This window comes from Phyllobates terribilis, unplaced genomic scaffold (genome assembly GCF_046119375.1).
Source record: "Phyllobates terribilis strain yellow unplaced genomic scaffold, ASM4611937v1 Scaffold_1__5_contigs__length_1240528914, whole genome shotgun sequence".
Taxonomy (NCBI): Eukaryota; Metazoa; Chordata; class Amphibia; order Anura; family Dendrobatidae; genus Phyllobates; species Phyllobates terribilis.
In genome coordinates this window covers 496,942,263-496,967,980 of record NW_027362761.1, presented here as the reverse complement: position 1 = coordinate 496,967,980, position 25,718 = coordinate 496,942,263, and the positions used below count along the sequence as shown (strand labels likewise).

At 40.8% G+C, this 25,718-nt stretch overlaps 1 protein-coding gene across 4 annotated transcripts in view; it reads left to right on the top strand.

The window, feature by feature from the left end:
• AP3B1 (adaptor related protein complex 3 subunit beta 1) overlaps positions 1-25,718 on the top strand; it is a 579,624-nt gene that overhangs the window by 184,225 nt on the left and 369,681 nt on the right. For all 4 annotated transcript variants that reach the window (XR_012320508.1, XR_012320502.1, XM_073680171.1 and 1 more), the window contains exon 23: positions 15,483-15,708. Coding sequence is in view for 2 of the 4 variants with exons in the window: in XM_073680171.1 (XP_073536272.1) it covers positions 15,483-15,708 (226 nt within the window). In the remaining 2 variants the exon portion in view is untranslated. The remainder of the gene's footprint in view (positions 1-15,482; positions 15,709-25,718) is intronic.

Genomic DNA, 25,718 nt, shown 5'->3' with positions numbered 1-25,718 from the left:
ACAAATGATGGGCAAGCGGCTGGCATTAGGAAACACCTTTAGAACAATACAATTACATTGTGTTTGACAAAGGAAAGAAAAGCTAGTAATAATGAGTGGTGTTGTCCTATGGCCACTTATGAGACCCCCTTGTTCTGTGGTCATAGACGAGGGGGGCACGTTGTCACTGTCCAAATATCTTATGACAGCAGCATTATACGTTGCTTTTTATCAGGCCCCAGATGTATAGCACAGTCAATGACTTTGACTTTTGCGGATGAAAACTTTTGAGTAGCTGAACATCTTGACCATCCAAGGACCAGTTACACGTTTTTATCGATATCAGCAGGAAACGACCCTAAATATAAAAATATTTTACATTCAGTGGCTACATGGCTTCTGGGATGATATGTTAAAAAAACAAACAATAGCATAAAAAAATAAGCTCTCCATGCTTGTTCTTAGCTGCAATCTAATGACCGACACATAGAGATTAGTGATGAGCGAGCGTGTTCTGTTAACCCTTTCGGCGAGCAGCATGCTCAGGTGCTCGCTGAGTATTTGCGGCGTGCTCTAATGTTATGTTTGTCACTCCGTGTACATGATTTGTGACTCACAGCTTCAATACATGTAAGGAAAGCCTAACAAACAGGCATTCCTCACATGTATTAAAGCTGTCAAACAGTCGCAAATCATGTACACGGAGTGACTCAAACATAACATTGGAGCACGCTGAAGATGCTCGGAAGCCACCCAAGCATGCTCGTAAATCTCGAGTAACGAGCATGCTCACTAATCACTAATCGAGATATGTTTTGTTGGCCGTCATGAGGCATCGGCTGTTCTCAGCCAGCACACCGTTGGGTCTACTGAGTTGGTTTATGTTGCTGTAAGAAATATAAAAAGAAAATGAAATGTAATTACAGGTAGTATTTATATTCTCTTAAAAGAAATCTGATTTTTGCTATTTATTCTGGGAGCATCATAATGTAAGGGCAGAGACTCTGATTCCGGTGATGTTACTTGCTCAGTAGCTTGCCGCAGTTTCAAGACAATCATTGTTTTATCAGCAGGAAATTATCACTACAGGACTAGTTGTCTCATGTCATGTAGTTCAGCTAATCTGTGACCCCTTCCCATCCCTGATTGGCAGATTGCTGACAATGCAGTGTACACAGGAAGCTGCCAATCAATTGTACTGGCGGGGTTATACACAGCTCAGCATTTATAGCACTCCTACATCTACAACCGAGGAAAACGGGATTTTATCAAAACTGCACCGAGCAGCACAGTAAGTGACACATCACTAGAATTAGGGTCTCTGCCCCTACATCATGCTGCTCAGATTCCATAGCAAAAACTTGCTGACAGATTCCCTTTAAGCAAAGCTGATACATTGTGGTAAAATAATGCGCAATACCTCTCCATACATAGCATGCAAAATGCTGCACCATATAGACGATTGGCCATAGCATCAAAACCAGCTGCCTAATACAGGGGTGGGGAACCTTTTTTTTCTCCCAAGGGCCATTTGGATATTTATACCATCCTTCGGGGGTCGACAAATTGTGCACTAACTCCATCCACAATGTATGTCCTGACGCTGGCACTGGGGTCAGGACGTGATCTTTCATTGCATGCGCCTCAACGTTCAGTAGTGACCGCTGCCTGCACGTGCTCATAAGAAGAAACGAATGGGCCGTCAGTGGGCAAGCACCGCTGCCGGCTCAAGTACTGCGGTCCTCGCAAATCTGCCCCGGGGCCGGATAAAAGGTCATCGAGGGCCTACTCCTGACCTAATAGTTTTAGGTCCCCCTCATCCTGCCAAAACAGCTGACTGCACAAAACCTCTGAAGATGTGCTATGGGGTCTGGCATTGGCATAACAGCAGCAGACCCCCTACTTTCCTGTAAAGGCGGCCATATACATTAGATAGAGATGGGTTGATGTTTGACCAACCATTGAACGGATTTAGGCTGATGAATAGCCATAGACATTTTAGTCCATGCTGCCTGGTAGTCATTTATGCCAACCATATATTTTAATAACATTTCAAAAAGATCTTTATTATTTTTTCAAGTACAATTGTTTTTGTTTTTTTTTATTTCAAATGTGGTCAACTACTTTCCAGCTAATGACAGTGTCATTGGGGGACTAATGCTGACCACTGTAAAGTTATATTTACATCTGTGCATTATATTAAAGGGTTTTTTCACAAAAAATATTATTCATAACTCAAGAGCATGTGAAAATAATAAATTAGTGTGCATTTTTATTAATATATTAATTTTCATCTAGAATAGTGCACCATGGTGGACTATAGGTCACCTTCAGTGGTGGACACACATGCTCAGTAGCTTCCCTGCTCAGTCTCTGCTCATCTCACACAGTGATCTGGGACTATGCGGTAATGAGTAGAAATGCAGCGTGGGCAGTGGATGTAACAATGGGGAAAGAGAGGAAAGATGAAGTTAAATGTAGATAGATATGAGGTCGATGGAAAGGGCATTGAATTTGGGATCACTAAATTTGTGTGTGGGGGATTATTTTCTCTTCTGGTCAGGGCCCAGGACGATGAGGCATTAGCTGACTGCAATGTATTCTTGCAAATTCTATTGCTTTCTGGTCCCATGACACATGATGCCGCCCATGGGAAGAGGCCAAAATTGCAAAGGACTGAATAAAGAGGTTGAAAGGGGTTTAAATTACACTAAACACTGATGTTTTTTTTCAAAGGTTAAAGTAATGATGCGAGTTACTCCAGAGATTGATTGATTTATTTTCTTCAATTTGTAGGATTCCCTTTAACACCCATTTAAAGTGTAATTTTAGTTGGCTTCGGCTCTTATTTTTGCATAACGTGGTCCATCGGTCACATGAATAATCGGTGGCTGCTGGACGGGAGCTGTAAGAAGCGCCTCTTTGCTTGACGGCATCCACAGCTCTTCTCTTGATTAGCCGGCCTGGCGTGATGTCACAAGTCCGTCATGCTGCACCGATGACGTCGTGTCAAGCTTACCAGTCATAAGAAGAGCTGTGGATGCCGTCAAACAAGAGGTGGTTCTCACAGCTCCCATCCAGCAGCCACAGGTTATTCATGTGACCGATGGACCAGGTTATGTGAATCTATTAATTTCTTATGCAGTGGAGCTGCAGTGAAATTGACCAGTTCCTCCCCAGATTACACCTGCGTTTGCTTTTTTTTTTTCTTGTGTTTTTTGAGCTGCGGTGTGGTTTATTTTTTTTACTCGACTTTTTAATTCTTTCAGCATTTTATTTTGTCCTCTTTGAGTTTATAAAAAATGCACAGAAAACATATTAATATGGAATTTTCTGATGGGTATTTCTAGCTATTGAATGTTTCTCCAAGTGTGAACTCAAACTAAGCCCACACTGCCGCCTTCCTCTTTAGTCCCCAGTCGCCATAAAATTGTGCACTTTGTAGTAAGCTATGAAAGAGAATTTCTTGAACAAACGCCCTATGTTGTGGCACACATACAAAGAAAATGAAGCTTGCTCATCTTTAGAGGATATTGAGGTCAGTTAAAGCACCACTCCAGCGTTTTGTTTTTTTATTTCAGTGCTGGAGTGGTGCTACTAACTTGAGATCCCTTCATCTAATATTAAGGAAACAAATGGGTTAACCTGCGCTGCCGTCAAAGAATGAGAAAAACGGATTCCAAATGTATGCGGTTTATTCGTCAACGCGTTTCAAAGGTTACATCTTCTTCATCAGGACAAACCATAGGGATTTGTCCTGATGAAGAAGATGTAAACTTCAAACCTTGTTGCTGAATAAACCACATACATTTGGAATCCGTTTTTCTCATCCTCCTTTGACGGCAGCGCAGGTTAACCCATTTGTTTCCAGTTTTTTCCTTGATTTCTCTTGTGGGTCTTCAGCAGCCTTAGTCTCATCAGTGGTTGTGTGCGCACAACCCAACTGGGTGAGCGCCATTGTGCATGTCCTTTAATAATTTTATACTCAGATAAGACCCTATTGCGCTTTTTGTCCTTTCCAATTTTTCTCCTCACTTATGCACCTAATATTAAACTCCACACCCGCCGTCTTCAGCTCTTCCCAGTGGCGCTCCCATCCGGCACCACCATCTTGTGACTGCAACTTCTGACTGACCAGAAGTCAAAGGTAACGGACACTAGCTCCATATAAGTCTATGAAAGCCAGAACGAGACGAGGCCTACATTACAATGTGACCCCACAGCTCACAAACTGCAGAAGGCGACCGGAGTGGCGCGGATAAAAGAAGAAAACGGCGGAACTTAGATTAGTAGCACCACTTCAGCGCTGGTTACATGTCAGATCTAGATTTTATTCAGTCCTTGATGTTGTACAGATTTCTTAGTGCCATGATTTGGGTGATGGCTAAAATGACTCTGTAATGTATTTTTACAGATGCATAAAAATAAATACATATTTCTTATAAAATAATTGCCCCACATTATATCACCACAACTGGAAGTGATGTAAAAGCCATAAGCCACGATTTGCCCGCCTGTATTTTATTATCTCCGGCCATCTAGATCCTCACTTTCCCACCTATTGTGAGAATGATTGTAGTTGCCATGGAAACAGTTTAGCACAAATCAGTTCAGGAGAAGCCATTTATATTTTGGATCAGGCGGTGTCGTGTATACCAGGGGCTCGCATTTACAGATATTCAAATGACGCCGCACGTCGTGGCGGCTGCTGGGGCTCGATGCTGCTCCAGACAATGTTTTGACATTAGGAGCACCAAGCAATAGCGTTTAGGCCGCTTTTGGTGTGGGCAGTTGATAACTTTTCATTCATAATTAGTTCATAGAGAATCGAGAGACATTTCAGGGAAATTGAACTGTCAGTGGGTAGAAACAAGCATTTGACCTCATCACATTGAGTGGGGCCCATCATAATTTGTTCATTTGGTCCCGATCAGCCCGGCCTCATCTCTCATACGGCACCTCGCTGACCTTCCCTCTCCAATTCCGCTCGGTTCAGCTTTAATTATGACTCAGCAGACCCGAAGAAATATTGCAGCCTGCTCTCAAAAACCCTGAACTGCCACTCACCAAAAGATTGTTTTTTAACAGGTAATAAATGCCCAGAGGAAGTGATGCCGCGTGTCCCCCACAAGAGCAGCCGCTGGCATGTGCGGATATTCTCCCTCGCCTCTCAAGTCTGTCACCGCAAGATGGTGAAATGTTCATTTCAAGGGTTTTCCTGCCTTGTGGGGAAGGAATAATAATCTGTGTGATGTGCACATGAGCAGATGGATTAAGAAATCAGAGCGAGGGGTCACCTCACAGAAGGTCACCATGCCACCTCGCTGTCAAGTCTATTGTCAGCTGCTTTTTAGGGATTTGATTTGAAGAAATCACTTTGGGTTTAGTAGACAAGTGACAGAGATGATATTCTCTTTCCTCCAGAAGTGCGGGGCTTGTGATCTCATTTGTGCAGTGGAAGATCTTCTTCTGTCCTTACATTTAGTGTATGGTATACACGTTTCTGCATGTAATATACATCATTTTATTTCCATTTTTTTCATCATTTTCATATCCATAACATGTCTATCCTAATCCTGTGATTTACATAAGTCCACCACTTTTCCTTCTTGGTGTTGGAATTTTATATTGATCAGTTTTTATATATAGACAAACACCAAAAAGGAAAATTAGTATATATTATATTAATATTAAAAAGGAAAAGTCGTGGGATTATGTAAAGCACAGGATTGATGGACATGTTAATAATATGGAAAAAATTGAAACAAAATTTTCAAAACATCTCAATTTATTGCGTATTCGTAAGAGCGCCACAAGCAGAAATCCCCGCATTTACACGCCTTGGCTGCTATCACTGAGGTAAGGACTAGTGATGAGCGAGTATGTTCGGTTAACACTTTCGCCGAGTATACTCGGCCGAGCACCGAGTATTTATAGAATGCTCGGGCTTTAAGTTTTCGTCGCTCTGTGAATATGATTTACAACTGTTTGACAGATTTAATACATGTGAGGAATGCTGGAAAAACAGATATTCCTCACATGTATTAAATCTGTCAAACAGTTGCAAATCATGTTCACGGAGCGACGAAAACTTAAAGCCTGAGTACGCTATAAATACTCGGTGCTCGGCCGAGTATACTCGGCGAAAGGGTTAAGCGAACATACTCGCTCATCACTAGTAAGGACCTGAGAACTCTGGTCATATGACCCTGATGACATCATCACCGGTCCTTCTGCACTTGTATGCTGCTGCCTGCTTATGATTGGTCAGTGGTATACAGGAGGCAGAAGTACACGCCCCAAGTGAAAAATATTTAGTCAAACCCAATTAACTTTAGTACGTTTTACTCATTAGTTGCCAAAGATTTGATTGTGAATATCTGTGCAATGGAGAGACCAAAAAAACCCAAACTTTTTATTCCACTCTGCAGCCACTATTACATTGGGTGTCGAGTTCAACATGGCTTCTTCATCCAAAAAACCTTTGCCTCATCTGTCTACAGGTTGTAAATGGTATGTCTTCTTAACCCAAACACCTAAATGAATATTACCTGCAATACCACACACAGCCCAAGGACTGATGTGGCGCTGTAACTAGAAGAAAGCAGCCATGTGTTTGTAAACCCATAGAAGCCCTTTTAATGCACATTCCGTGCTGAAGATACAAAAGTGATATATTATAATGTTCTCCATTTGGACTCCTTCCTAAACAACTGCAGATCCTGTAGAAAATCTCAGAATCGGATCACACATTGCAGCTCCCTGCCTACAATTTGCTAGCAATTAAAATAATATTAAGGCAGAGTTCTGAGCAGTGTATCCTTGTGGTGAATGTTAGGCTGTCAGCAGGATTTTCAGGTCATTTGACATAAAGGATACAGGTGCAGCCGCTCTCAGTGAAGGTGACTGAGAGTTTCATCAATCACTTTGGCTTTTTTTTTTAAGTTGATACATAATGGTCCCCTTCAATCAGTTTTTTTAGTTCTTTTGTCACCTCCTCAAAGGATAGAGTTCCGTTTAGCCAAGGTTATATATAAGAATCTCGGATGGATAATATATATATAATATATATATATATATATATATATATATATATATATATATATATATATATATATATATATATATATATATATATATATATATATATATATATATATGTGTATATATATATATATATGTATGTGTGTATATATATATATATATATATATATATATATATGTATATATATATATATATTTTAGTACAGACCAAAAGTTTGGACACACCTTCTCATTTAAAGATTTTTCTGTATTTTCATGACTATGAAAATTGTACATTCACACTGGAGGCATCAAATCTATGAATTAACACATGTGGAATTATATACTTAACGAAAAAGTGTGAAACAACTGGAAATATGTCTTATATTCTAGGTTCTTCAAAGTAGCCAACTTTTGCTTTGATGACTACTTTGCACACTCTTGGCATTCTCTTGATGACCTTCAAGAGGTAGTCACCGGAAATGGTTTTCACTTCACAGGTGTGCCCTGTCAGGTTAAACAAGTGGAATTTCTTGCCTTATAAATGGGGTTGAGACCATCAATTGTGTTCTGCAGAAGTCTGGTGGATACACAGCTGATAGTCCAACTGAATAGACTGTTAGAATTTGTATTATGGCAAGAAAAAAACAGCTAAGTGAAGAAAAACGAGTGGCCATCATTACTTTAAGAAATGAAGGTCAGTCAGTCTGAAAAATTGGGCAAACTTTGAAAGTCTCCCCAAGTGCAGTTGCATAAACAATCAAGCGCTACAAAGAAACTGGCTCACATGAGGACCGCCCCAGGAAAGGAAGACGAAGAGTCACCTCTGCTTCTGAGGATAAGTTTATCCGAGTCACCAGCCTCAGAAACCGCAGGTTAACAGCAGCTCAGATTAGAGACCAGGTCAATGCCACACAGAGTTCTAGCAGCAGACACATCTCTTCAACAACTGTTAAGAGGAGACTTTGTGCAGCAGGTCTTCATGGTAAAATAGCTGCTAGGAAACCACTGCTAAGGACAGGCAACAAGCAGAAGAGACTTGTTTGGGCTAAAGAACACAAGGAATGGACATTAGACCAGTGGAAATCTGTGTTTTGGTCTGATGAGTCCAAATTTGAGATCTTTGGTTCCAACCACCCTGTCTTTGTGCGACGCAGAAAAGGTGAACGGATGGACTCTACATGCCTGGTTCCCACCGTGAAGCATGGAGGAGGAAGTGTGATGGTGTGGGGGTGCTTTGCTGGTGACACTGTTGGGGATTTATTCAAAATTGAAGGCATACTGAACCAGCATGGCTACCACAGCATCTTGCAGCGGCATGCTATTCCATCCGGTTTGCGTTTAGTTGGACCATCATTTATTTTTCAACAGGACAATGACCCCAAACACACCTCCAGGCTGTGTAAGGGCTATTTGACCAAGAGGGAGAGTGATGGGGTGCTACGCCAGATGACCTGGCCTCCACAGTCACCAGACCTGAACCCAATCGAGGTGGTTTGGGGTGAGCTGGACCGCAGAGTGAAGGCAAAAGGGCCAACAAGTGCTAAGCATCTCTGGGAACTCCTTCAAGATTGTTGGAAGACCATTTCCGGTGACTACCTCTTGAAGCTCATCAAGAGAATGCCAAGAGTGTGCAAAGCAGTCATCAAAGCAAACGGTGGCTACTTTGGAGAACCTAGAATATAAGACATATTTTCAGTTGTTTCACACTTTTTTGTTAAGTATATAATTCCACATGTGTTAATTCATAGTTTTGATGCCTTCAGTGTGAATGTACAATTTTCATAGTCATGAAAATACAGAAAAATCTTTAAATGAGAAGGTGTGTCCTTAACATTTCTATCACCTGTATGCCCATATTAAGGCTATGTTCACACATGTTGGGTTTTTTCAGCGGTTTTTGCTGCAGATTTTCATGCAAATTTTCAGCTGCCTTTTGCAGTACCACCAAAGTCTATGAGCTTCCAGAATTCTTAGTTCACACATCATGTTTTTTTTTAATCAGGATTTTGTGCCTTGCATGTTTTTTTGGAAAACAGAGCATGTCATTTCTCTCAGCGTTTTTTCACTCATAGGAAGTATCGGGTGGTGGAAAAAAAAAACGCATCAAAATTTGTATCAGCGTTTTTTCAGCTTTTTTGATGCCAAAATAGAATGGGGTTCTTTTTTTTCACAGAACTTTTTATGTGCATGCATAAAAAGAGACAGGACAGTGAAAAAAAAAAAAAGCGCTGAAAAAAAACACCAAAAACATATAAAAAAAGCACCAAAACTGCATGAAAAATCCTGAACAAAATGCCCTTGAAGATCAGGTTTTGCAGCAGATTTGTGACCCAAAAAAAACCATGATGTGTGAACATAGCCTAATAAGTTATATACGTCCCAGGATGTGACATTCCCTTTAAATAATTAAAACACAAGTTCTATTCATTCTTTTCTCACAAATATATGTATCAATCTACTCCGCTCCTCCTTCTCTATAAAAAGATAGATTAGATTATATATTTATTGTGACCGGTTCCCTTTAAGCAGACAGGAGAAATTATATATACCCATTTTTAAAATATAATTCACAAAACTACATATTGTGTCTAACATTATGTTTTTGGCTTTCTTTTTTATCCTCTTCAATGGCTGTTTAGCAATTTAGAATATTTGATAATTTAGCACCTGTCTTGTCCCGTTTGTGACAAGGTACGATACATTTTCTTTATGCCCTGTAAGATTCATATTCGGCATATTCTCTTCTTTTTCAGTTCTAAGCCATCACCTGGAGCGACCATTTTTGCATTTTTTATTTTATTTTCTCTTTTTACAAATTATAATTCATTTCTTTCCGTTCTAGAAAGTTTCACGATTTTTAATCTTAATAACCTTAAAAAAAAAAAAAAAAGCAGACATGCTATGTCATAAAATAACTATTAGCGACTAGTTTGTATCCTATAAATCTAACTCGAGTTGATAATATGGTCCATTACCAGCTAACTGCACAGAGTATTTTTCATTTTACACTCTTCAGTTACTTTTTAGTGAAGTGTTAAAAAATATGAAGCTTTTCTCCTCTTTAAAATTGCACGCTGTCTGTCTCTTATTAGGGAGATAACAGCTCTTATAAATGTTTCAGTAAGCGCTAAGTAGACAGTTATGTGCCCTCTCATTCCACGCTTATTTGCTTACCGTAATAAACTGATAAAATATGTGTGCTTTGCCGCTGTGTATCTGCAGGCATCAGGAATCACATAGATTTCCTTTAGAAATAGCGTTGTGTCTGCAGAATTGATTGGTTATTTTCGCAAACCATCCAAAGGTGTGACTTATCATTTACAAATATGCTGCATAAGTTCCAGGCTAGTCTTTTTTTTTCCTTATTGCTCTAAAGTTTCTTTACTCCGGTGTCTCATATTATGGGTAAAATGGTTGAGTTTAATCACTTTAACTCTATTTGCCTTCTTCCGTCTGTGCAGGAAGATTTTTATGCGTGAGCTTCTTAGCTGTTACTTAGATTTCCGATGTGATCATGGCTATTTTGCGTACATATGGCTCATGGGTGCACACATTTATTACATCTTATTACTGGTTTCTATGCTTCGCAATAAAGTAAAGCGTTTGCAGCAAAAGGAAAGGACCAAGACTTCATATATTATCTCTCTTTTTTATTTATATAGCGCCAACATATTCCGCAGCGCTTTACAATTCAGACAATTTACAGGCATTAATCGGCACTGTCCCCATTGGGGCTCACAATCTACAGTGTGGGAGGAAACCGGAGAACCTGGAGGAAACACACACAAACACTGGGAGAATATAAAAACTCCTTCCAGGTGTTGTCCTTTGTGGGATTTGAACTCAGCGCTGCAAGACCACTGAGCCACCGTGCTGCCCATTGATTGTAGAGGTTTCCCTTCTTCCCTGTATTGGGATCCATTCATATCCTTAGTAAGGAAAATAAATGTAAACTATTATGGATAGAAAAGAAGCTCATGGGAGACCTCTTACACAATGGGTTTTTTTTGGATTATTTTTTGCTTTAAAAAAAAAAAAATATCAAGAAGAAAAAAGTATTCCAAAAATTGTACCATAAGTTCCATAGACAGTTAGTAACTGAGGGGAAAATGTGTTTCCTGTGTCCTAAGAACCTCACAAAATGTTATAAACAGGGCTAAGGCTTTTTAGTTGTATGTTGTGGGGTTTACTTACAATCCCAAACAAGATTTTTCTGCCACAATGAAAGTTCTTGTTTTGGGTTGTAGCTCGGTAACTATGTCGTGTTTAAGGAGGGACCGGTCAATCTAGCGGAGTAGGCTTGAAGAAGCTGCAGGGACCTGCCTCTTGGACTAGTCACCTCGTTCCCAGTCATGCTTTTAGCTTCGTTTTTTCCCCCCAATTTAATGTTTAAAGTTCTTATCATGTTTATCACAAAGAACAAATAAAAGTCAGGAGATAATAAGTACCATTAATGATGAAGACCTACAATACATACTGTACAATGGGGGAGTAGAGGGAATATTTCATCTACATCCATTTTCTAATAAGGTGATTGTTCTTCCATGTGGGTGTGAGTGGACCAGTGTAGGATATAAATTGATAAAATATGGTTACGTCCCGGACAATATGACGAGGGAGATTAGTTTGGAGGAGCGAGGCGATATGCATCGGATTCTTGTAATTCAATCCCATCTCTTCATATCGCACAGTATTTATCAACATCTATAGGTGATAGAGCAATCAGGTGTTCCATCCTATTGAGGAGCGAAACTTCAGAGAACTATTCCTTTAGGGTGTGTGGACAGTGACGAGGAATAACACTTTTGGCTACTTGTAGAAAGTAGCCTATCAGGGATTTTTTATATTTTGAGAAACTTATTGGTAACATTAAAAACAATAGAGCCTCTGGTGAATTAGGGACAGATAAGCTAGTGATCTTCTTTATCAGAAAGACCACTTGTGTCCAGAAATTTTTTATTATAGGACACCCCCACCATATGCAGTTGAAGCCAGAAGTTTACATACACTATATAAAAGACACATATGCATGTTTTTCTCAATATCTGACATGAATCAGAATAAACCTTTCCCGTTTTAGGTCAGTTAGGATTACCATAATTTAATATTTGCCAAATCCCTGAATGAGAGAGACAATGTTTTAAGGCATTTTTATTACTTGCTGCAAAGTCAAAAGTTTACATACATTTCATTAGTATTTGTTACCATTGCCCTAAAACTGAATGACTTGGGTCAAATGTTTGGGATATCCCTCCACAAGCTTCTCACAATAGTTGGTTGGAATTTGAGCCCATTCCTCCTGACAAAACTGGTGTAACTGATCCAGGTTTGTAGGTCGCCTTGCTCGCACCTGCCTTTTCAGCTTTGCCCATAAATTTTCAATAGGATTGAGATCAGGGTTTGTGATGGTCACTCCAAAACATTGACTTTGTTATCCTTATCCACTTTGGTAGCATTTTGGCAGTATGCTTCGGGTCATTGTCCATTTGGAAGACCCATTTCCGCCCAAGCTTTAACTTCCTGGCTGAGGTCTTGAGATATTGCTTCAGTATTGCCACATAATCTTTTTTTCTCATGATGTTATCTATTTTGGGAAGTGCACCAGTCCCTCCTGCAGCAAAACAACCCCACAACGGGATGCTGCCACCCCCGTGATTCACAGTTGGGATGATGTTCTTAGTCTTCCAAGCTTCTCCCTTTTTTCTCCAAATGTAACAATGGTCATTATGCCCAAAAAGTTCAATTTTAATTTCATCAGACCACAGGACATGTCTCCAAAAATTAAGGTCTTTGTTCCTTTGTGCATTTGCAAACATTAATCTGGCTTTTTTTAGGTTTCTTTTGGAGTAATGGCTTCTTCCTGGCAGAGTAGCCTTTCAGCCCATGTTGATACAGTACTCATTTCACTGTGGATATTGACACAATCTTACCAGCTTCCACCATCATCTTCACAAGGTCTTTTGCTTTTGTCCTTGAGTTGATATGCACATGTCGGACTAAAGCACGTTCATCTCTGGGACACAGAACCTGTCTCCTTCCTGAGCGGTATGATGGCTGGACATTCCCATCTTGTTTGCACTTGCGTATAATTGTTTGTACAGATGAACGAGGCACCTTCAGGTATCCTGAAATTGTACCCAAGGATGAGCCAGACTTGTGTAAGTCTACAATTCTCTTCCTGATATCTTGGCTGATTTCTTTAGACTTTCCATTAATGCTACACAAAGAAGCAGTGTGTTTCAGGTGTGCATTACAATACATCTACAGATGTGTCTCTAACTCAGATGTTGCTAAAAAAACATCAGAACCCTCCAAACACATTACATCATCATATGGGCAGGCCAGAATTGTTTAAAGGCATAGTAATCTTAAGGCCCCGTCACACTAAGCGATGCAGCAGCGATCCCGACAACGATACGACCTGTCAGGGATCGTTGCTGCATCGCTAATACATCGCTGGTGAGCTGTCAAACAGGCAAGCTCACCAGCGATGAGGGGAGCAGCGATATCGTGGAAAGAATCGTTCCACGATGTCCTGCTCCCGTTCCCAGCCTGCTGCTTAAGCAGGAGCAGGCTGGTAACTATGGTAAATATCGGGTTACTAAGTGCGCGTGTGCCCCTAGTAACCCGCTGTTTACCATGGATACCACTCTGCTACCGTGCGCTGGAGCCTCCGCTCACCGTAGCAGAGTGGTATCTATGGTAAACAGCGGGTTACTAAGTGCGCGCGTGCCCCTAGTAACCCGATATTTACCATGCTTACCAGCCAGATCGTTGGTCCCGCTGGTCACACACAGCGATGTGTGCTGGCCAGCGGGAGGCCAACGACCAAAAAATGGTCCAGGACACTTTGCAACGATCAGCGACCTCACAGCAGGGGCCTGATCGTTGCAAAGTGTCACACATAGCGACATCGCTGGTGAGGTCGCTGTTGCGTCACCAAAACCGTGACACAGCAGCGATCTCGCTAGGGATCTCGCTTAGTGTGACGGGGCCTTTAGTGTATGGAAACCTTTGACTTTGAAGTAAGTAATAAAAATGCCTTAAACCATTCTCTCTCTCTCATTATTCTGGCATTTGGCAAATATTAAAAATCCTAATTGACCTAAAACAGGAAAGGTTTATTCTGATTTCATGTCAGATATTGAGAAAAACATGCATGTGTCTTTTTATATAGTGTATGTAAACTTCTGGTTTCAACTGCATGTGTCTTTGTCCCCTCTCCCACTCCACATCTCCAACATCTATGTGAAACCGCAGGGTACAATCTATGGAGAGCTGCTGGTACCCTGTACCATCTAGAGACAATCTTGAAGGAGGTCTCCTGGGCCTTGCTTCCTTAGCTGTTTTTTTTTTTCTCAACTGCTGCAGGAGTTGGTAGGAGATCTGTGTTCAGACAGCATTAATTACCTGGCAGGTTCCTTTTGACATGCCTGCCTAAACAATTAATATCAGTTAATCACCTGCCGTGGCCCGGTTTTGTGTTTGGGGGTCTTCATGTTCACCTCTTCACTGCCAGTAAAGATCTGGCCACTGTTGTTTTAGCAACTAAAACCACCAAAAAGAGGCACTAAAGCAGATTTTTCTCTTTTTTTTTTTTTTTTTTTTTTTTATAACTAGTTGGTATTGATAGTCACCACACGAGTATATGGCTTCCTGTCTGTGACTACTACATGTGAACATGTAGCTACTAGTGTTGAGCGAGTATTTTCTATTAACCCTTTCGACGAGTACACTCGGGCCGAGCTCTGAGTATTTATAGCTGCTCGGTGTTATGGTTGAATCGCTCCCATGTGCATGATTTGCAACTGTTTGGCAGTTTTATTACATGTGAGGAATGTGTAAGAAATAGACATTCCTCACATGTAATAAAACTATCAAACAGTCGTAAATCATGCACACGGGAGTGATTCAACCATATCACCGAGCAGCTGTAAATACTCGGAGCTCGGCCCGAGTATACTCGGCGAAAGGGTTAATAGAACATACTCGCTCAACACTAGTAGCTATGGATGCAGAATTGATCACAGAATTTTCTGTTTGCTACACAATATACTGCATCTCCATGATTCACAGGCTTGATTTGGTTTGTGTCGCAAGGTCTGTTAAGTTCGAAAATTGCACATCCAGCTTAAAAAAAAAACAAACAATCAAATAATTGTGAAAACTGTTTGAACAATGAAGGATTTGGGTGTAGCATTGAGTTAGAAATTGTGCAGTAAAAGCAGCGAGTGGCGCATTCTATGGTCTAAGCATGTGTGTGTTCACACTTAGGCTTATTTGATGAGTTTTTAGCATTTCCGCTTAAAAAACTCAGCAAAAAGACCTTAATCAAATATTCAGATGTTATATATTCGACAGAGAGAGAAACTTTAGAGAATGTCTCTTCCCTAAAGCTTCTGTGTCGGATGCTGTCCCTTCATGTGCCCGGCTTCCTGTTTTTGCCTCTTGAATGTAAGCCTCTACTCTACTTGCAGGTATGCATGCCACCTTTTGTCCCTACAAAGACACATGAACTTCTCCATCGAATGAGCGGCAAAGGTCTGTCAGCGCACTACAGCTTCCCACGACAGCCGTGTATTTTTGGAGCTCAACTGGTGTCTGTGCAAATTACACTTAACAATTCCACTGACAAGGAAATAGAAGACATTCACATAGAAGAAAAGAAATCTGATCTGAAGATGCATTTGTTCAGTCCAGTAGGTGAGAAAATCTAATGTATAATTCTATCTGAACCCAACATTTACAGGTCTATTCCAGTCTGACAGATGATCGCACTGCACCATGTGCACAACATGGGGTGACAGATTGTAGATATCGCCTCCTCCCCTCACAGGTCAGTAATGGGGAATGGAGTTCAGTGGGGAAATTTGTGGGTTTTGTAGAGTTTCTGTAGAATTTCTGTAGAGTTTGGAGTCTATCGCCGTCTTTCTATCTCCATTGCTCCACATCAAGATGTTTAACTTGACCAAACAGGGAGCTGTAATCCATGTCAGGACAATATTTTTTGTGAACTCCCAAGATTTACAAGTGTGTGTGTGTGTATGTGTATATATAGGATATGTATAATTTATATATATTATATCCGTATAATAAATATATATATATATACATACATACATACATACAGTACAGACCAAAAGTTTGGACACACATTCTCATTTAAAGATTTTTCTGTATTTTCATGACTATGAAAATTGTACATTCACACTGAAGGCATCAAAACTATGAATTAACACATGTGGAATTATATACTTAACAAAAAAGTGTGAAACAACTGAAAATATGTCTTATATTCTAGGTTCTTCAAAGCAACCACCTTTTGCTTTGATGACTGCTTTGCACACTCTTGGCATTCTCTTGATGAGCTTCAAGTGGTAGTCACCGGAAATGGTTTTCACTTCACAGGTGTGCCCTGTCAGGTTTAATAAGTGGGATTTCTTGCCTTATAAATGGGGTTGGGACCATCAGTTGTGTTGTGCAGAAGTCTGGTGGATACACAGCTGATAGTCCTACGGAATAGACTATTAGAATTTGTATTATGGCAAGAAAAAAGCAGCTAAGTAAAGAAAAACGAGTGACCATCATTACTTTAAGAAATGAAGGTCAGTCAGTGCGAAAAATTGGGAAAACTTTGAAAGTGTCCCCAAGTGCAGTTGCAAAAACCATCAAGATCTACAAAGAAACTGGCTCACATGAGGAAAGGAAGACCAAGAGTCCACCTCTGCTTCTGAGGATAAGTTTATCCGAGTCACCAACCTCCGAAATCGCAGGTTAACAGCAGCTCAGATTAGAGACCAGGTCAATGCCACACAGAGTTCTAGCAGCAGACACATCTCTTCAACAACTGTTAAGAGGAGACTTTGTCCAGCAGGCCTTCATGGTAAAATAGCTGCTAGGAAACCACTGCTAAGGACAGGCAACAAGCAGAAGAGACTTGTTTGGGCTAAAGAACACAAGGAATGGTCATTAGACCAGTGGAAATCTGTGCTTTGGTCTGATGAGTCCAAATTTGAGATCTGTGGTTCCAACCACCGTGTCTTTGTGCGACGCAGAAAAGTTGAACGGATGGACTCTATATGCCTGGTTCCCACCGTGAAGCATGGAGGAGAGGTGTGATGGTGTCGGGGGTACTTTGCTGGTGACACTGTTGGGAATTTATTCAAAATTGAAGGCATACTGAACCAGCATGGCTACCACAGCATCTTGCAGCGTTATGCTATTCCATCCGGTTTGCGTTTAGTTGGACAATCATGTTTTTCAACAGGACAATGACCCCAAACACACCTCCAGGCTGTGTAAGGGCTATTTGACCAAGAGGGAGAGTGATGGGGTGCTACGCCAGTTGACCTGGCCTCCACAGTCACCAGACCTGAACCCAATCGAGATGGTTTGGGGTGAGCTGGACCGCAGAGTGAAGGCAAAAGGGCCAACAAGTGCTAAGCATCTCTGGGAACTCCTTCAAGATAGTTGGAAGACAATTTCCGGTGACTACCTCTTGAAGCTCATCAAGAGCATTTTCAAAACAGTCCTACATAGTCACTGTAGAAGGTACATACCTTATGGAAATAAAAGGGCTAGGAATAGGAGGAAGCCAATGTGGCTAAATAAGGAAGTCAAGAGGGCAATGAAAAACAAAAAAAGGGCATTCGGTAAACTTAAACAAGAAGGCAGCGAGGAAGCGCTAATATCTTATAGGGAAAAAAACAAAATCTGTAAGAAACAAATAAGAATAGCAAAAGAGGAGACAGAGAGACTAATTGCCAAGGAAAGTAAAATGAATCCCAAACTGTTCTTTAACTTTATAAACAGTAAAAGGATTAAAACTGATGGAGTTGGCCCATTGAAAAATAACCTGGGTAAAATCATAGAGGGCGATGAGGGTAAAGCAAACCTACTCAATAGCTTCTTCTCCACTGTTTTCGCAAAAGAAAACAATTTATTGGAGGAAATGCAGAGTGATAAAGTAAACCCTCCGCTAAATATCACCCACCTAACCCAGGAGGAAGTTCAGAAACGCCTAAATAATATCAAAATAGACAAGTCACCAGGTCCAGATGGCATACACCCCCGGGTACCAAGAGAATTAAGTAATGTGATAGACAGACCGCTGTATCTTATATTCAAGCACTCTTTATGGACAGGGACTGTCCCACTAGACTGGCGCCAAGCAAATGTGGTACCAATATTCAAAAAGCGGTCTAAAAGTGACCCTGGGAACTATAGACCAGTCAGCTTAACGTCTGTTGTGGGTAAATTGTTTGAAGGATTTCTTAGAGATGCTATTGTAGAATATCTTAATGATAATAACTGTCTAACTCCATATCAACATGGATTCATGAGGGATCGCTCCTGATGGCCTTCTACGAGGAGGTGAGCTCACAGCTGGACCGGGCAGAGTCAGTGGATGTTGTAGACCTTGACTTCTCCAAAGCGTTTGATACCGTGCCACACAAAAGGTTGGTATATAAAATGAGAATGCTTGGTCTGGGGGATAATGTGTGCAAGTGGGTAAATAGCTGGCTGAGTGATAGAAAGCAGAGGGTGGTTATCAATGGAGTAAGCTCAGGGGGTGTCAGGGTTACTAGCGGGGTGCCTCAAGGGTCTGTCTTGGGCCCTATATTATTTAATATATTTATTAATGATCTAGTGGAAGGTTTGCATAGTAAAATAGCAATATTTGCAGATGATACTAAACTTTGTAAAGTAGTTAATACAGATGAGGATAGGGCACAGCTACAGGAGGATTTAGATAAATTGGGGAGTTGGGCCAAAAAATGGCAAATGGGGTTCAAGGCCGATAAATGTAAGGTCATGCACATGGGAAAGAAAAACAGCAGTCACCCATACATATTAAATGGGAAACCTTTGGGGAAATCTGACATGGAGAAGGACCTGGGCGTCTTGGTTAATAGCAAATTAAATTGGAGTGCGCAGTGTCAGGCAGCAGCTGCGAAGGCAAATAGAGTCATGGCATGCATCAGAAGAGGAATAGGGGCATATGATGAGAACATTGTTCTTCCTCTGTATAAAGCGCTGGTAAGGCCGCACTTAGAATATTGTGCACAGTTCTGGGCTCCGGTGCTCAGGAAAAACATATTGGAGCTAGAGAGGGTACAAAGGAGGGCGACTAAGGTAATAAAGGGAATGGAGGGACTAGAATACCCAGAGAGGTTGTCAAAATTAGGCCTATTTACGTTGGAAAAGAGAAGGCTTAGGGGAGACCTCATAAACATGTATAAATACATCAGGGGGCAGTACAGAGATCTCTCCCATGACCTGTTTATACCAAGGATGGTGACAAAGACGAGGTGGCACACTATGCGTCTGGAGGAAAGGAGGTTCCTGCACCAGCATAGAAGGGGATTCTTTACGGTCAGAACCGTGAGACTCTGGAACTCTCTGGGAGAGGAAGTGGTGATGTCCAACTCACTTAGTGAGTTCAAGAGAGGCCTGGACGCCTTTCTTGAGAACAATAAAATTACATCTTACGCTTAGGGATAGTTAATTAATCCAGGGATTTAATCTGACTCCCAGATTGGTGTCGGGAAGTGAATTTTTCCTCAATGATGTAAATTGGCCTATACCGCATGGTTTTTTGTTGCCTTCCCCTGGATCAACGCTGCGGAATAGCTGCAGTGCACAAGAAATAGGCTGAACTGGATGGACGCTTGTCTTTTTTCGGCCTTATAAACTATGTAACTATGTAACTAAGAGAATGCCAAGAGTGTGAAAAGCAGTCATCAAAGCAAAAGGTGGCTACTTTGAAGGACCTAGAATAAAAGACATATTTTCAGTTGTTTCACACTTTTTTGTTAAGTATATAATTCCACATGTGTTAATTCGTAGTTTTGATGCCTTCAGTGTGAATATACAATTTTCATAGTCATGAAAATACAGAAAAATCTTTAAATGAGAATGTGTGTCCAAACTTTTGGTCTGTACTGTACATGCATACAGTGTGTGCGGAAAGTATTGCAGCCATTTGGTAAATTCTAAAAATTTCATTTTTTTCTCATTAAAGTACACTCTGCACCCCATATTGACTGAAAAAAAACAGAAATGTAGAAATTTTTGCAAATTTATTAAAAAACAAAAACTGAAATATCACATGGTCATAAGTATTCAGACCCTTTGCTCAGTATTGAGTAGAAGCACCCTTTTGAGCTAGTACAGCCATGAGTCTTCTTGAGAATGATGCAACAAGTTTTTCACATCTGGATTTGGGGATCCTCTGCCATTCTTCCTTGCAGATCCTCTCCAGTTCCGTCAGGTTGGATGGTGAATGATTGTGGACAGCCATTCTCGGGTCTCTCCAGAGATGCTCAATTGGGTTTAGGTCAGGGCTTTGGCTGGGTCAGTCAAGAATGGTCACAGAGTTGTTCTGAAGCCAGTCCTTTGTTATTTTAGCTGTGTGCTTAGGGTCATTGTCTTGTTGGAAGGTGAACCTTCAGCCAAGTCTGAGGTCAAGAGCACTCTGGAAGAGGTTTTCATCCAGGATATCTCTGTACTTGACCGCATTCATGTTTCCTTCAATTGCAACCAGTCGCCCTGTCCCTGCAGCTGAAAAACACCCCCATAGCATGATGCTGCCACCACCATGTTTCACTGTTGGGATTGTATTGGGCAGGTGATGAGCAGTGCCTGGTTTTCTCCACACTTATCGCTTAGAATTATCACCAAAAAGTACGATCTTCGTCTCATCAGACCAGAGAATCTTATTTCTCATAGTCTGGGAGACTTTCATGTGTTTTTGAGAAAGCTCTATGCGGGCTTTCATATGTCTTGCACTGAGTAGAGGCTGCCGTCGGGCCACTCTGCCATAAAGGCCCGACTGGTGGAGGGCTGCAGTTATAGTTGACTTTGTGGAACTTTCTCCCATCTCCCTACTGCATCTCTGGAGCTCAGCCACAATGATCTTGGGGTTCTGCTTTACCTCTCTCACCAAGACTCTTCTCCTACGATTGATCAGTTTGGCTGGGCGGCCACGTCTTGGAAGACTTCTGGTGGTCCCAAACTTCTTCCATTTAAGGATTATGGAGGCCACTGTGCTGTTAGGAACCTTGAGTACTGAATAAATTATTTTGTAACCTTGGCCAGATCTGTGCCTTGCTACAATTCCGTCTTTGAGCTCCTAGGTCAGTTTCTTTGAGCTCATGATTCTCATTTGGTCTGACATGTGAAGTCTTATATAGACAGGTGTGTGCCTTTCCAAATCAAGTCCAATAAGTTAAATTTAAACACAGCTGGACTCCAATGAAGGAGTAGAACCATCTCAAGGAGGATCACAAGGAAGTGGACAGCATGTGATTTTAAATATGAGTGTCTGAGCAAAGGGTCTGAATACTTATGACCTTGTGATATTTCAGTTTTTCTTTTTTAATACATTTGCAAAAATTTCTACATTTCTGTTTTTTTCCAGTCAAGATGGGGTGCAGAGTGTACTTTAATGAGAAAAAAATGAACTTTTTATAATTTACCAAATGGCTGCAGTGAAACAAAGAGTGAAAAATGTAAAGGTGTCTGAATACTTTCCATACCCACTGTATAATCACACACATACACGTTATACTGTGATAGATAGAGATATATACAGGGTGGTCCAAAAGTAGGTGGACAGAAAGTGTAATAAGGTCATGAAGGGGGAGATTTATCAAACATGGTGTAAAGTGAAACTGGCTCAGTTGCCCTTAGCAACCAATCAGATTCCACTTTTCATTCCTCACAGACTCTTTGGAAAATGAAAGGTGGAATCTGATTGGTTGCTAAGGGCAACTGAGCCAGTTTCACAGATCTAGTTTTCACAGATAGATCTCCCCCAAATCTGTTTTCTTTTCAGATAATTCAGATAACACATAATGGCAAATAATTTAAATACAGATCAAAGAAAATGGATTTTAACAGAGTATTGTAAATCTCAAAATGCTGAAACCGTTAGAGCAAATTGGGTTGAAACATTCGGTACTCAAGCCCCAAAGAGACAAACCATTTACCGCATTCGTGACAAATTCAATTCCACGTGCTCAATCCTTAATGCTCCAAAAACTGGTCGACCCAAAACGGTCTGTACAGAGGATAATAAACAACTTGTTGCTGAAACATTTGTTCAGAGTCCAAAAAAGTCCACCAGAAGAGCCTCTTTGGAATTGGGAATTTCACGAGCTTCTATCATGCGAATCCTGAAACTATTGGGTGGAAAGCTTATCGTCCACGTCTAATTCATGGTTTATTGGAGGATGATCCAGACAGGCGGCTGCAATTTAGTGAGATTATGCTTAACGAAATTGAAGAAAATCCAGTAATTTTAGATATCATTATGTGGAGTGATGAAGCTTCTTTCAAATTATCCGGCCATATTAACAGACATAATTGTATTTACTGGTATAATGAGAACATGCATTTAACATTAGAGCAGCAACTAAATGAGCCCGGTGTCAATGTTTGGGGTGGTATTTCAAGTTTTGGTGTTTTAGGACCAATATTTTTTGATGGAACAGTCACAGGAGATAAGTATCTCGAAATTCTAATGAATCAAGTTGTACCCCAGTTACAGCAACAGCCTAATTCAAATGACCTTTATTTCCAACAAGATGGGGACCCTCCACATTATTCAAGAGTAGTCCGCGAGTATCTTGATGAAACATTTCCTAATAAATGGATTGGCCGAAGAGGCCCACTTGATTGGCCGGCGCGTTCACCAGACTTGACCCCAATGGATTTTTTCTTTTGGGGAGTACTCAAGGACAAAGTTTATAGTCGAAAACCAAAAAGTGTCAGTTATTTGAAAAATTACATAAAAGATGCATTTCAAGAAATTAATATCCAAAGAGACTTGTGCAAAAAAGTTTGTCGAAGCGTAAGAGGCGACTCCAAAGCTATGCAAATTGTAATGGAAAACAGTTTGAGCACCTGCGTTGATCAAATTTAAGGGCTTTTGTATTATTGTTCACAATAAAATTTAATTGTCAGTGTTATGCTTGTAAATATAATTTTATATATAAATCAAAATAAATGTTATTATTTTCTGTCCACCTACTTTTGGACCACCATGTATATATCTATCTATCACACACAGTGTAATGTGTATGTGTGTGTGATGTCACACACACATACACATTATACTGTGTGTGTATGTGCACTTGTGTGTATGTATTTGTGTGTGTGTGTAAATATGCAACATAGGCTCATGTGACAAGGCTCGTTAAAGGGTCGATATTGACTTTTAGGATTGCTACTTTCTATAGGTGACACTAGAGTTCTAGTTCTCTCCTTCTCTGAAGAGACAATTTGCATATTTCCCAGAAGAGCTTTGTGGCTTTAAAAACTCCTCACCTTGACATGCTTAACATGTCACTCTCCACAAGGAGAAATGTTACCCTTTGGATACCGGTCAGACACCTCTCACCCAGCCAAATCTCACACTTTGCACTGACGAGGGGCAGTACCCCGAAACAGTGTCTGAAAATTGAGATTTTGGTTTTGGCTATTATCCGAAGTCATGTGCCAAGGGTCGATATTAACTTTTAGGATTGCTACTTTCTATGCTTTCTATAGAGACAATTTGCAATGATCCAAAACACACAGCCAGGGCAACTAACACACAGCCAGGGCAACTAAGGAGTGGCTCCGTTAGAAGCATTTCAAGGTCCTGGAGTGGCCCAGCCAGTCTCCAGACCTGAACCCAATAGAAAATCTTTGGAGGGAGCTTAAATTCAATGTTGCCCAGCGACAGCCCCGAAACCTGAAAGATCTGGAGAAGATCTGTATAGAGGAGTGGATCAAAATCCCTGCTGCAGTGTGTGCAAAGTTGGTCAAGAACTACAGGAAACGTCTGGCCTCTGTAATTGCAAACAAAGGTTTCTGTACCAAATATTAACCCCTTAAGCCCCGGAGCATTTTTCGTTTTTGCATTTTCGTTTTTGCTCCCCTTGTTCCCAGAGCCATAGCGTTTTTATTTTTTGGTCAATATGGCCATGTGAGGGCTTATTTTTTGCGGGACGAGTTGTACTTTTCAACGCCATTACTAGTTTTATCATATCCTGTACGGGAAAACAGGAAAAAAATTCCAAGTGCGGTAAAATTGCAAAAAAAGTGCAATACCCCAGTTGTTTTTTATTTATTTTTTTTACCATGTTCACTGAATGCTAAAACTGACCTGCCCTTCTTATTCTACAGGTCATTACGAGTTCATAGACACCAAACATGTATAGGTTCTTTTATATTTAAGTGGTGAAAAAAAATTCCAAATTTGGTAAAAAAAAAATTAAAAAAATAGCGCCATTTTCTAAGACCCGTAGCGTCTCCATTTTTCGTGATCTGGGGCTGGTTGATGGCTTATTTTTTGCGTGCCAGGCTGACGTTTTTATTGATAACATTTGGGGTAGATCCGATGTTTTGATCGCCCGTTATTGCATTTTATTGCAATTTTGCGGCGACCAAAAAACGTAATTCTGGCGTTTAGAATTTTTTTCTTGCTACGCCGTTTACCGATCGGAATAATTCTTTTTTTATTTTGATAGATCGGGCGATTCTGAACGCGGCGATACCAAATATGTGTATGTGGGGTTTTTTTTTATATATTTTATTTGAATGGGGCGAAAGGGGGGTGATTTAAACTTTTATATTTTTTTATTTTTTTTTATATTTTTAAAAACTTTTTTTTTTTACTTTTTGCATGCTTCTATAGTCTCCATAGGAGACTAGAAGCAGCAACTGTCCGATCGCCTCTGCTACATACAGGGGACCAGCAGATCCCCTGCATGCAGCAGGAAATGGTCCTGTGCTATGAGCGCCGACCACTAGGTGGCACTCATAGCGACAAGATCATGACAACCACAGGCGTCTGCTGCAGACCCTGGGTTGTCATGCACGCCCATCGGCGACCCGCGATCACGTGACGGGGTCGCCGGTGGGCGGGGCTTATGACGCGCTACCCGGAAGCGCGCGTTAAATGCTGCTGTCGGAGATTGACAGCAGCATTTAACTGGTTAACAGCCGCGGGTGGATCGCGATTCCACCCGCGGCTGTTGCGGGCACATGTCAGCTGTAAGAATCAGCTGACATGTGCTCGGTTCAGTGAGGGCTCAGCGCCGGAGCCCTCACTGAACCGGCGGTACGCAGATATGCGTACTAATACGTCCCCGGTAAGTAAGGGGTTAAGTTCTGTTTTTCTATTGTATCAAATACTTATTTCATGAAATAAAAATGCAAATTATGTAAAAATCATGCAATGTGATTTTCTGGATTTTTTTGTTTTTTTTTAAGATTCTGTCTCTCACAGGTGAAGTGTACCTACGATAAAAATTACAGACCTCTCCATTCTTTGTAGTTAGGAAAACTTGCAAAATCGACAGTGTGTCCAATACTTGTGTGTGTGTGTGTGTGTAATGTATTATACACACATATATATGTTTGTGCGCACATAACTCTTTTACATACTTGTGGGAAAAGAACCGCTCTTGTTCATGTTTAAAGGCTTTAAGATCCAATAAGATTTATTAGGTTGCTAATTAAAGAAAATGACAACGCTGGTATATTACTCGGATGATTCATCCTGTGGCAATATCCACAAAAATTGCAGCTTCACATATTTCATATGGCCGGTCCTGTCATGAATGAAGGAACTCTGTGCTTCTGTCTTCAGTGACATAAAGGATAATAGGAAAACTGCTGTTTCATTAATCCCTTATATGTTCATGGGCAAATTAGACTGA